The sequence below is a fragment of the Saccopteryx leptura genome, chromosome 1 (assembly GCF_036850995.1).
Source record: "Saccopteryx leptura isolate mSacLep1 chromosome 1, mSacLep1_pri_phased_curated, whole genome shotgun sequence".
In the NCBI taxonomy this organism is placed as follows: domain Eukaryota; kingdom Metazoa; phylum Chordata; class Mammalia; order Chiroptera; family Emballonuridae; genus Saccopteryx; species Saccopteryx leptura.
In genome coordinates this window covers 244,154,941-244,168,474 of record NC_089503.1, presented here as the reverse complement: position 1 = coordinate 244,168,474, position 13,534 = coordinate 244,154,941, and the positions used below count along the sequence as shown (strand labels likewise).

The 13,534-nt window shown below is 52.1% G+C and overlaps 1 protein-coding gene across 1 annotated transcript; it reads right to left on the bottom strand.

Annotated features, from left to right (window-relative positions):
* Positions 1-507: 507 nt before the first annotated feature.
* Positions 508-3,951, bottom strand: GAMT (guanidinoacetate N-methyltransferase). Its single transcript, XM_066342044.1, has 6 exons — positions 3,682-3,951; positions 2,614-2,759; positions 2,396-2,459; positions 1,704-1,771; positions 1,453-1,563; positions 508-871 (listed from the first exon to the last, which is right to left on the bottom strand). The coding sequence occupies exons 1-6, from the start codon at positions 3,860-3,862 to the stop codon at positions 731-733; spliced, it is 711 nt and encodes a 236-aa protein (XP_066198141.1). The 5' UTR covers positions 3,863-3,951; the 3' UTR covers positions 508-730.
* Between the last annotated feature and the right edge of the window lie 9,583 nt (positions 3,952-13,534).

The following is a 13,534-nucleotide window of genomic DNA, read 5'->3' as shown; positions in this document are numbered from 1 at the left end:
GCCAGAGCATCCCCTTGAGCCAGGTGATGACTGGGCTCCCCCTGCACTGGGACTATAAAGGGTCTGGAGTCAGAGGAAACAGGACAGTGGGAGAATCAGACTTCAGCAAATGACACTGCACCTCTCGAGTGGGTGGTAGGGTCCTGTGAGACTCCAGCCATAAAGTTTCTCTGTTTTCAGGCTCAGTCTGACTTGGTGGGACCAGAGACCCTCTCAGTAGTCTGAAGACCTGGGACTGGGGCTGCTACCCTTCTTAGACCTGACCTACTTCTGCACCCCCCTGGACCCAGCTGCCAACCACAGGGAAGAGAGGGGCAGCCACCCTGGCTGGTTGAGAGAAGGGGCCATAGGTGATTGATTGGCATATCTCCCATTGGCAGGATGGGGTTCACAGGTTCAGACACTGTGGAACAGATAGTTTGTCCACTGGCTCCCTGAAGGTCCACTTAACAGATTTCTTTTTCTTTTTGGACGGATGGGAGAAATCAGAGGACTTTTGCATCATGCTACTAATTAGCCAGCCCAGTGTTGGCATTTATTTCATCCCCGTGACCCCTGAATGAGGCTGGTTCTGGTCCCCTTGAATAGATTAGGGAAGATGACCGGGGTCACACAGCTGATGCTGCCTCAACTAGAACCTGGGCTGTGAGGCTAGAGCCTAAGCTCCCAGATATGAAGGCACTGAGGGGGGAGGAAGGTATATGGGTGGCTAAACCTGTGTCCACCAGGCTTAGTGCTTAATGACCAAGGGTGTGATCATCTGCGGGAAGGTGTAGTAGCGGCAGTTGGCTGGTGGGACCAGCTCCATCACTTGCGTGTGGATGTTCTCCTGCTGGAAACCTGCCTCCAGCAGCGCGGGCACCTGTGTCTCCTGTGACGGGGAAGCACCAGGTCATGTCTAGATTCTGGAGCCTCATGATACATGCACACGCATGTGCACGTACACACACACACCTGGTACCTATCATTCCTTGCATAGCGTTGCTAGTGCCAAGGACCCCAGGGGCTGCAGCAGCCCCCACCCCAAACCCAACTGCTGAGACAACATGGATGCCCAGGTCTGATGATATTCAGGTATCTAAACTCAGGCAGCGGCTTCCTGTCTGTCACAGCCTGTCACCAGGCAGCCTAGCTGCTCCTCCTTGCAGGCAGAGGGAAGAACTTGGTCAAAGGCCCTGAGACAAGCATGGCTGAACCAGCAGTACACTTTGGGTGGAGGTCAGCCAAGTGAAGGGTGTGTCACCTGTCCACCAAGTGGGGAACTTGGGCTGAATCCCTTTGTCCCAAGGGCACTGGGGAGGTACCTTCCCTAATTTCCAACAGAATGCACAATCCACCCAATAAAGCAGCCCAGGGGCAAGGGACCCTCCCACATTACAGATGACTGCATCTGCCTCCTCAGCCTGCCTGGGTGAAGGGTGTGGGTGAGCCTGGCAGTTGTGGCTGCTGTACCTCAAACATGGTTCTGATGTTGGAGTACTTGGACTTCATCAGCTCCCCCCAGGAGGTGAGGTTGCAGTAGGTGAGGACACCCCCCGGCTTCAGCAGACGAAAAGCGTGGCCCTGGGAGGGAGACAGAAGTCAGGAGGCAGAACAGAGAACTGAGTAGAAGGAGGGGATGCTGTGTGTGGACGGCAGATGCCCCCATCCTACTGATACCCTATTCTGGGGGGTGCAGACCCCATCCCTCTGTGAGGTCTTACCCTGATGAAGTTGAACTGATGTGTATGCCAGGTTTCCTCAGACAGCGGGTATGTGTCGTACAGGATCCCTGCATGGGAGGACAGAAGCTACATGGTCAGGGCTGGCGGTAGCCACACCAGGACAGCTGACTACCCATGGGGGTGGAATATGAACACAACCCAGGAATTCTGGCAGCTGTACCCCAGGTTCACTATGCTGCCACCTCCTCTAGGTATCATGTCCAATTCGGTCATTTAAGGTATCACCACATTCCTATTGGGTACCAGGTTTCATGTGTATCTGTGCTCCCCACCTGGGCTCTGTTGTCCAGTGACATGTCAGCACATGTGTCCTTTAATTTTTTTAAAATGTTTATGGATTTCAGAGAGAGAGAGACAGGAACATCAATCGGTTCCTGTATGTGCCCTGACTGGGGATCAAACTGGTAGCCTCTGCTTCAAGATAATGCTCTAACGCAGCGGTTCTCAACCTGTGGGTCGCGACCCCGCCTAAAGCAGGCGACCCCTGTGTTTCGGTCGTTCGACCCCCGCCGGGGTCGCGACCCACAGGTTGAGAATCGCTGCTCTAAGGTCTAACCAACTGAGCTATCTGGCCAGGGCAGCAAGTGTGTTCTTTAGAAGGTCCCTCCGCAAGTGAGGAGGAGATTCAGGTAGAGGCTCCACCTAACACCAGCACCCACAGCCCCTCTCACCATCAAAGTGACCATCTGGCAGGGTGGGCACCACCTCTTCCCACAGGCCTTTCAAGGGAACCACCTAGAAGAGAAAAAGAAGGTGAAGGGTCCCCAGGGCTAATCCACTATGAGGAGGCAGAGGAACTCCCAAGGGAGGGCACCTTTCTACCTCTCCAATCCCAGTGCCTGAGATGGCCCCAGGAGTTGGGTGGGGGGTGTGCAGGCAGAGGTGGCACCTTGTGTGGCTGCCGCTGGGCCCAGTCCTGGAGCCGCTGGAAGACTCCATCATTGCACTCAATGATCCAGTGCTCATCGATGGCGGCTTCCTGCACCTTGGTGGCTGCGATGGCCATGCCGAAGCCCACCTCCAGGATCCGGCCCCCTGTACACACAAAAGGCCCAGGCTGAGGAAGCTAATGGGAGGAGGAGGTGCAGGGATGGTACCTTGGCACAGAAACTAGGACAGGAAGTCACAATAGGCATAGGGACACAGTGGCCCTGAAAGGGAACAGCATGGATCCTGGCCAGTGGCCCAAAAGGGATGGCCTGCCAGGGAGGTGGCAGAATGGCTTTTGGGCCCAGTCCTGGAGGGGTGGTCAGATCCTGGACTTTGAGCCTGGTCTGGCTGTGTAAACTAGTGGCACTGGTGGCATGCCACCAATGCAGCTTATCTCTTGGCTACTTTTCACTCCTCCTTCCACTCTCCCCACAATGAAGTTCATAAGGGAAGGGCAAGGGAGGACAAGGATTCCAGGCCGGGACTGGAACATCTAAGGGTGGAGGTACCCACTGCATCACAGCGGCCTCAACGCCACACACCCAGCCCCCTTGGGAGACCTGGGCAACCCTTGGGCTCTGACACCGGAGCACAGGATCTCCCTGCCACAGCTGTGTTTCTGCCTCAGCTTTCCCGGAGCTATTCTTAGCTGGGGTAGGTGGGGTCTCCTGCGCAGTAAGGCTCCCCATGTGCGCCTAGGCAGCGCCTACCGCCACCCCCTGTTCCGACCTCAGGCGAGGGGCAGGCTGAGTTCCACCAGAGGCCCTGTAGCTGAAGACCCATCTCGGGGGCCAAGGCCTCATTTCCCCTGGAAAGGAAGTTCCCAGTTCTCAGGGAGCATCTACTGGGTGCATACCCCGTGTTTGCAGCACCCCTTTTATTTCCCTGTCGTCGCCCCCCGTTAGCAGCCGTATTTTCCAGGCTAGGAAAGAGGCACGGAGAGGCTCAGAGGTGCATCAGCCAGAGAACAGGCTGGTACAGGGTCTGATCGCCCCAGCGGCTACAAGGTGGCCGGATGCAGAGCTACCTCTGGAGGCTGCAGCGGCCGCCAGCGCGTGCATGTAGGGGGTCTCCCAGCGCTCCATCACAGGCTTGCCAAGTATTTGCAGGTGTGTGTCCAACGCGTCGTAGGACGCGGGCGCCGCCTGCCACGCGGGCCCGCAGTTCTCGCCAGGCGCGAAGATGGCGGTTGCAGCGGAGTCGCTCATGCTGTGGGTTGACCGATGTCCCAGACGAGGCTCCAGACGGACAGAGCTGGTCGCTGCAGGGCCTTCTGGGCCGGGGCTGTAAGACCAGAACTAGAGGGGGCGTGGCCGAGGGCGGGACTTAGTTGAGGCAGCAGCCAGCATCTGCGAGCGGACAACTAGGAGGTTCGAGTGGCCTCTAGCGGCCGCGGAGCCGAAGACGGTGTAATGTGGGTCCGACCCACTTCTCTCTGAGCCTCCAGTGCCTTATCTGCGAAACGGGTACAAGCATCAGGGAGCCCTTAGGTTCCAGATCCTCGCCCTTTCATTTTCCTGCCTCGGTTTTCCAATATGTAACCAACGCAAAAAGCCCGACTTCCTTGCTGGGGTGGGAAGATCTAATGATTTTCCCGCAGCTATTGGAAGTGCATTAAATTTTAAAAATCATTCAATTTTCACAGATGCTGCAGTGAGTTCTTTATTATCCTCCTTTCACCAGCAGAGTGCCTGTGTCCCTCCTGTCCTGGGGCCTTTACTTGGCTTGGACAGCTTCTTTCAGCTGACCTAGTGTGGCTTCATGCCTTATCCCACACCTCCCAGGCTGTTTTATCTTTGAGCCCTTTTCCTTGGCGTTTCACTAACTGAAGGTATTTATTTCTTCATGGCTCTATTGTCTGTCTGATGGGCTTGGTGCATAAAAAGTGCCTTCATGATAAATTCTGAGCACACATTTGGATCAAATGCAGTCTGAATGTGCTGGCACTGATTTCACAAGAATTTTAGGAAGGGGCAGGATGAATAGATGTCATTAGACACCTGGGTTGGTCTCACACTGTTTTCTACCTCATGTGAGTCCATTTGGTCTGGTTTCTCTACCGCCAGATTCCATCATGAGCACTGTGACGGACACTTTGTGGGCTTGTATCCTAACATCCTTGGGCTGCCCCAGAGACATGGCCCAGGATGCTCCCTTGTGCATCTGTGTAAACAGGTGACACTCACTAAATGTCACCCAACAAGGGACAACCTGAAACGCCTACTTGAGACCAGAGAGGGGGGCTGTATTCATTAACACTTGCTATGTAACAAGTCATCCCAAATGTAGCCACTAAACAAGGCATATTTATGATCTCAATTTCTACGGGTCAGGAATCCAGGTGCAGCCCAGGTGCGTCCTCTGTCTCACAGGCTGTGGTCATGGTGCCTCTGGTGCTGAGGCCTCATCTGAAGGTTCAGACAGGGAAGGTACCTTCCCAAGCTCATTCACTGGTTGTTGGCAGCATTCAGTTCCTGGTCATGTGAGCCTCTCCAATGTGACAACGTGCCCCATCAGAGCCAGCAAGAGAGCCTGGTAGCAACAAGAACTGACACCCTTTATGAATTTGTATACAACAAACTCCAGCATATGTTAGGCAGAGTGGAGGCAAAATGTAGACTGTGCCACAGACTGTGTGACAAGTGTGTGTGTGTGTGTGTGTGTGTGTGTGTGTGTGTGTGTGTGTGTGTGTGTAGGTCAGGGCATTGTCTCACAGAAATTGCCCTGGAAGGACACTCAAGGAACTAGTCATCAGGGCCAGGGCACTGTGGGGGAGATTTTAATCTGGGTAAAGGCCTTGGCCAATGGCTCAGTGGCTAGAGCATCACCTGGTGTATAGATGTCCAGGATTCAATTCCAGGTCAAGGCACACAGGAGAAGTGACCATCTATTTCTCTCTCCTTCCCTCTCCCCCTTTTCCCTCTCTTCTCCTCCCACAACCAGTGGCTCAATTGGTTCAAGAGTTGACCTGAGCCTGACCTGTGGTGGCACAGTGGATAAAGCGTCGACCTGGAATGCTGAGGTTGCCGGTTCAAAACCCTGGGCTTGCCTGGTCAAGGCTCATATGGGAGTCAAAGCTGCTTCCTGCTCCTCCCCCCTTCTCTCTCTCTCTCTCTCTAAAATGAATAAATGAATAAAAATAATTAAAAAAAAAAAAAAAGAGTTGACCTGGGCACTGAGGATAGGTTGGTTGGACCAAACATTGGCTTCAGGTACTAAAAATAGCTTGGTTAATTTGAGCATCAGCCCCGGATGAGGTTGCCAGATGGATCCTGGTTGGGGCACATGTGGGAAACTGTCTCACTATCTCCTCTTTAACTAAATAAATAAATCTGGATACAGATTTTATTGTGGTAAAACACGGGTAACATGTCTGACTAGGTGGTGGCGCAGTGGATAGAGTGTCAAACTGGGATGCGAAGTCCCGAAGTCACTGGCTTGAGCGTGGGTTCATCTGGTTTGAGCAAAGCTCACCAGCTTGAGCCCAAGGTCACTGGCTTGAGCAAGGGGTTACTTGGTCTGCTGTAGCCCCACGGTCAAGGCACATACGAGAAAGCAATCAATGAACAACTAAGGTGCCGCAATGAAAAATTGATGCTTATCATATCTCTCCCTACCTGTCTGTCCCTATCTATCCTTCTATCTGACTCTCTCTCTCTCTGTCTCTGTCAAAAAACAAAAAAACACCACAGGTAACATAAAATTTATCATCTTAACTATTGTTAAGTGCATGGTGCAGTGGCATCAAGTACATTCATTGTTGTGCAACCATCATGACCATCCATTAAAAACTAACTTCCTGCCCTGGCTGGTTGGCTCAGCGGTAGAGCGTCGGCCTAGCGTGCAGAGGACCCGGGTTCGATTCCCGGCCAGGGCACATAGGAGAAGCGCCCATTTGCTTCTCCACCCCTCCGCTGCGCTTTCCTCTCTGTCTCTCTCTTCCCCTCCCGCAGCCGAGGCTCCATTGGAGCAAAGATGGCCCGGGCACTGGGGATGGCTCTGTGGCCTCTGCCTCAGGCGCTAGAGTGGCTCTGGTCGCAATATGGCGACGCCCAGGATGGGCAGAGCATCGCCCCCTGGTGGGCAGAGCTTCGCCCCTGGTGGGCGTGCCGGGTGGATCCCAGTCGGGCGCATGCGGGAGTCTGTCTGACTCTCTCCCTGTTTCCAGCTTCAGAAAAATGAAAAAAAAAAAAAACAAAAAAAAAAACCTAACTTCCTATCCCCTACCCCAGCCCCTGGCTCCCACTACTTTCTGAGGACTTCCTATGAATGGAATCACACAGTATTTGTCTTTTTATGTCTGGCTTATGTCACTCATCATGTACATTCACGTAGTAGATGTCAGAATGTCCCTCCTTTTGAAAGTTGAATAATATTTGTGTGTGGATGGATCGTGTTTCGTTTGTTCATTAATTTGTCCATGGACACAGCTGTTGTTTCCATCTTTGGCTGTTGTGAATTCTGCTGCTTGTGGATAGTCACGTATAGGTAGGTATATATGTGATGCCTGTTTTCAATTTTCTGGATTTGAAAGGAGTGGGGCTGCTGGATCAAATGGTGATTCTATGTTTAACGTTTTGAGCAACTGCCAGACTTTTACCCAGTGCTATTCCCCATGCTTCCAATCCACTGGCTGACATCATGTGACCCCTCTCCACCTTAGCCAATCAGGGCTTTCCATTTCTTGGTTACAACAATTGATTGAACAAGGACATGTGACAAAGCTTGGATCAATCAAAACCTTTCCTTAAACTTAAAAAAAATTTTTTTTAACTGATTGATTTAAGTGAGAGAGGAAAGGGGAGAGAGAGAGCAAATGAGCAAAAGACAGGAACATCCACCTGTTCCTATATGTGCCCTGACCGGGGATCGAACCCGCAACCTCTGCACTTCAAGATGATGCTCTGATGAACCGAGCTATCTGGCCAGGGCATCCTTGAACTTTTGCTGCCTTTCTTGGGGAAGAGGTGCTGACTTGCTGGGGTTGTTAAGTTGTCCTGGAGCTGCTGGCACTATCTTTGTCCCCACAAGAAGTGAGACTGTTGAGGTAAAAAGCCAAAAGAGAAGATGACAGAGACAAGAAATAGAGATAAATAGATCTTTGTGGCACTGTTTGAAAGTCCTGGATCCAGTCCAGCATGAAACTAGCTGGAGTATGTGTCTCAAACGGGGCAGTTCTACTCCTAAAGAACACTTACTGGGTGATGTCTGGGGACATTTGTGGTTGTCACGACTGGAGGTTTTCCTGGCATTGAGTGAGTGGGGGCCAGGGATGCTGCTCAACACAAAGAAACATCTGATCCCAAATGTCAGTTGTGCTGAGAGGGAAAACTCTGAGTTACATCTCTCCCGGGACCTTTCAGTTCCAGGAGCAAAAACCTCCCATTGGAAAAAAAAGGCCTGACCTGTGGTAGTGCAGTGGATAAAGCATCAACCTTGAACACTGACAAGGCTGGTTTGAAGCCTCGGGTTTGCCTGATCAAGGCACATATGGGAGTTGATGCTTCCTGCTCCTCCCCCCCTTCTCTCTCTCTGTCTCTCTCTCTCTCCTCTCTCTAAAATGAATAAGTAAAATCTAAAAAGAAAAAAAGTTAAAAAAAAAATAAAACTAGTTTCAGTTTCTGTAAGTTGCAACCAAGACTCGAACCAATTTGGGAGGTAAGACATACATGGGGTTAGGGAGACAGGAGCTGCAGATGGCTGGCCTTGGGGGGCTCCTCCTTCATGAAGCAGAGCACCCTGGATTGAATCAATAACAGGGTGGGAGGACATGGGTCAGGCCCTATACTTTATTATTTATTTATTTATTGACAGAGACAGAGTCAGAAAGAGGGACAGATAGGGACAGATGGGAAGGGAGAGAGATGATAAGCATCAATTCTTCGTTGCAGCTCCTTAGTTATTCGTTGACTGCCTGCTCACGTGTGCCTTGACTGGGGGCTCCAGCAGAGCAAATTATCCCTTGTTCAAGCCAGTGACCTTGAGTTTAAACCAGCGACCTTGGGCTTCAAGCCAGCGACCCCGAGCTTAAGCTGGTAACTTCAGGGTTTCGAACCTGGGTCCTCCGCTTCCTAGTCCGATGCTCTATCCACTGCGCCACTGCCTGGTCAGGCTGAATTTGTCTTTTTAAACATTTTATCATAAAGTCCACACCACATCCCAAGCCCTGCTCCAAACACTGAACACATGCTGATCCTCACCAAATTCTCACAAAAACCCTCCAAGGGAGTTATTATGATTGTTCACATTTGGTAGATGGAAAACGAGGCACAGGGAGATTAAGTAACTTGCTTGGGGTCACACCGCTACTGGGTGGTAGAGCTGGGATTTGAACCCTGCAAGTCTTAATTTCTGGTGCTCTGCTGCTAAAGTTCCACTCTGCCAGTCACACCCAGACTGGGGGGTGCTCTGTCAGGTGTCCCAGTGGCTATAGAAGAAGCCGGATTCCCCAGCCCCAGTTAGGGCATCCCCATCACAATCTGCAGAGGAAAGGCCAGAATCTGAGTCACCCAGCCTGGCTGTCCTGGAATTTCCCTGTGGGGCTAGGCAGATCCAAGGTGAAGGTTCAGGAAGTCCCAGTGCAGGTGACATCAGTGCTGGGGGGGGGGGCTCTATTCAACTTCTCAGACCCTCACCTGGTAGTCATGTTACAGAAACTAGCCAACACATCAATGGAAGGACCAGGAAGGATTAATACATCAATGCCCTGTCCTGTAGGGATGTCCCACTCCCTTGTGGCCAGGGAACATCATGGGGTAGGCTCTGTTTTCTATTGTGTTCCTGGCGCCTGACCCCAAAAGGCACCCAGTAAATGCTTCTCAGATGGATGTGTGGCCTCCCCCACCTTTTGGCCCACCTCCTCCTGTGATCACCTGCACACACACCCCCCCCCCCCACACACACACCTTAGCTGCAGCTCTTCTGGGCTTCAAATCCCCCATAACTCCCCATCATACAGGGACAAGGCCAAGCTGAGTCCCTTTGGTGTGGTGTTGAGGAGTGAGGGTGCATCCTGAGGGTACTCACCCCTCCCCAACCTGAACTCTTCTTTAGCTCCAGCCTGGCTCATCATAGGCCCTTAATAGAAAGAAATCAAAAGTCTGACTCCTTTTCTTGGTTTCAGGCAGCAGATTAACCTCCACAGTCTTGGTCTTGCCACCAGATGAGCTTCAGAGATGTGGCCCCTTAGCCCTACCTTGTCAAGACCATGTGGGCAGAGCCAGTGATCTCCAGACCCAACCTGATCATACCACTCCATTGCCCCATAACCTTCCGTGGCTCCCTACTGCCCCCAGGATAAAGGCCTCACCCTATCTCTGGGAGCCCCATGACCCCATCACTTCCTTTGCAGCCTCACTACCCTGCTCCCTGATGCTCACCCCCCACACCCCAGGCCTTTGCCCTCTTCCTAACACTCCTTCCCCTTTGGGTTTGACTGGTAGACAGCTGATCTTCCTTCTCTTTCCTGCCTGCACCCCACCCTCAGGGCCCAGCCCTCACCCAGCCTGGGGGGTGCTCTGTCAGGTGTCACATTTAACCTCCTGCAGCCAGAGTGGCCCAGCCTCAGCCAGAGGCAGGAAGGCCTGTCAGGGGCGGATCTCAAACCTGTCAGACGGGTTCGCTGTTCCCTGAAGTTGTCCTGGCTTAGAGGCAGCCTTGGCCAGGCCTGGCAGGATCGTGCTCGGGGCTCAGACAAGGCCAGGACAGCGCCAAGGGAGCAGCAACCCGCCAGCCAGAGCCACCTGCGGACACCTCAGGGCAAGTGGCAGGTGGGCCAGGATACGGGGAGGGTGTGGTGGCTCAACCAGGTGGGACAGGCTCAGCTAGGGAAGGGGAGAGAGGGTAGCCAGAGACAGAGATAGAGGTTGCACAAACTGACAGAGATGGATAAAAAGACAGAGAGGGAGAGAGAAAGAAGGAAAGAGAGGGGTGAAGACAAGAGCCACAGAATGGCTTGTGTGACCTGGGCAGTCCCTGCTGTTCTTGCCTCAGTCTCCTCTTCTGCACCATGAGAAGGGTGTGACTGATGCTAGAGAGGAAGAGAAAAGAGGGGCATGGGAGAAAGGATGGGAAAGAAGAAGAGGAGGAGGAGCGGGAACGGGTGGGCAGGAATGGAGATGCTGGCCGGGGTAAGGGGGACAACGAAGGGAAGTGGGTGTGGAAAGGAGAAGTGGTGAGGTACCCAGGCCCGGGAGCAGCCGGGAGGGAGGTGCTCCCACTGACCAGGAACGCCCGGGACTTTCCAGAATGTGGAGAAACAGGAAGTAGCTTTGTCCCTGCCCCCAGCTCAGGCCCCGCCTCACCTGCCCAAGTCTAATAGTCCCGACTCCCTGACTCCCTGGGCCTGTGCTATGCTGCCTCTGTCTCCTTGACTTAAAGATGGGCATAGCCCTGGAGTCCATCCCAGGAGGGAAACTGAGGCTGATAATAGGGGGAGCTACAGGGCAGCACTTCTCAGAAGGGAAACTGAGGCTGGGGAATCTAATCAGTGGCAGCTCCCAGATGGGGAAATTGAGGGAATCTTGTGGGTTCACAGGGAAGCCCCCAGAGAGCCAACCTTCAGGTCTATCTGAAGTTTTCTGGTGTTTGAAGTAATTAAAACAGCTGACCTGCAACACGAGCCCACTATACATCCTCTCCTGTCTATGTGTTGGCTCTTCTGATCATATCTGTTTAGCACCGGGGACACTGAGACTCAGAGAGAAGCAGCTGCTTCCCCAGGTCTCTCCTGGCCTGGCTCTGGGACCCCATTTCTGTCTGTGGTCTCCCCATGTTGGGTCTCCCAATTTCACCAATAAAAAACAGCACTCCTGGCCCTGGCCGGTTGGCTCAGCGGTAGAGCGTCGGTCTGGCGTGCGGGGGACCCGGGTTCGATTCCCGGCCAGGGCACATAGGAAAAGCACCCATTTGCTTCTCCACCCCCCCCCCCTTCCTCTCTGTCTCTCTCTTCCCCTCCTGCAGCCAAGGCTCCATTGGAGCAAAGATGGCCCGGGCGCTGGGGATGGCTCCTTGGCCTCTGCCCCAGGGGCTAGAGTGGCTCTGGTCGCGGCAGAGCAACGCCCCCGGAGGGGCAGAGCATCGCCCCCTGGTGGGCAGAGCATCGCCCCTGGTGGGCCTGCTGGGTGGATCCCAGTCGGGCGCATGCGGGAGTCTGTCTGACTGTCTCTCCCCGTTTCCAGCTTCAGAAAAATACAAAAAAACAAACAAACAAAAAAAAACAGCACTCCTGGGTTGTTGTGAATTTCGGAGGCTATTTAAGTATGTCCCAAATATTATCTGCGATGTACTTACACTAAAAAATTACTCTTCGTGTACCCGCAGTTTAAATATAACTGGGCATCTTGTGTTTTATCTGGCAACCTTACTTCCACGGACCGGTGCCTGGGGGGAGCTCTGGCCTTCTGTGAGCATTGTCCCCACTGGCAGATAGAGCCTTGAGCACGTGTAACTGTTGAGTGTTCACATAGGTGACCCTGTGGTCTAGAAGCATCACCCGCAGACATGCTAATGGCTAAATACTAGGCACGCTTACTTAGCTGTTTGAACATCTTTTTTTTTTTCCTTTTTTTTTTTTGTGACAGAGACAGAAAGAGAGAGAGAGAGGGACAGAAAGACAGGAAGGGAAAGAGATGAGAAACATCAGTTCTTTGTTGTGGCACCTTAGTTGTTCATTAATTGCTTTCTCACATGTGCCTTGACTGGGGGGCTACAGAAGACCGAGGGACCACTTGCTCAATCCAGCGACCTTGGGCTCAAGCTGGTGAGCCTTGCTCAAACCAGATAAGTCTGCGCTCAAGCCAGAGACCTTGGTGTTTCGAATCTGGGTCCTCCGCGTCCCAGTCTGATACTCTATCCACTGCACCACCACCTTGTCAGGCTGTTTGAACATCTTTAAAGGCAGCTATTATTATCATCACCATTCCCATTTTACAGGTGGAGAATAGGCCCAGAGACATAAAATAACTTTCTAGGGTTTCAGAGCATGCGAACCCACTGCACCAGGGCTAGGTCTGAAATTCCAGAACCATGTCCCTTCTGCTCTCCTAGGCTGCCTCTTGTGATTCCCTGGAAATCCCCGAATCTGACTAATTCCCTAGACATCCCCAGACTTGGCAGATTCTCCTATGCTGAGATGGCTGGACCCACCCTCTGCTGCCCCCACTCCAGACAAAATTACCCATAAACACCTTGTGGTTTTCCAAGGTGGACATGGCAGAGGTCAAGTCCATGTCTGCTCACCACTCATGGTAACTTCAGTCCTGCGCCTTGGTCTCCTCACCAGCAAAATGCAGGTAACACCAGTCCCTGCCTCCAAAGGTCATGGTGGGAGCATGGCTGGTCTTGTGCATTGTGACTTGGGCTTTGCCCAGGCTCTGTGTTCAGGGTTCAGGAGCCCCTACTTGATTTAATCTCTGCTGTTGCCACCTTGAAATTCTGAACTCTTTTTGAACAAGGGACCCTGTTTTGTCCTTTTTCATTGGTCCCTGAAAATTATATGGCTGGTGGTGTGTGGGAGGAACTGGGAAAATGCAATCAGATGCCCTCCCTATTCCAAACTGGCTTGTTCACCCCTTTGATTCTTTAACGTCTGTTTCTCAATTTGATATTTTTTTAATTTTTAAATTAAATTTTTTTTTATTTTTTTATAATTAAAAAAAAATTTTAATTCATTTTAGAAAGGGGAGAAAGAGAGAGAGAAGGGGGAAGGAGCAGAGGAACAGGAAGAATCAACTCCCATATGCCCCTTGACTAAGCAAGACCAGGATTTCAAACCGGCGACCTCAGCATTCCAGGTCGATGCTTTATCCACTGCACCACTACAGATCAGGCTAAAAAAATATTTATTTTTAATTTTGAAAAATATTTTTATTTTAGTGAGA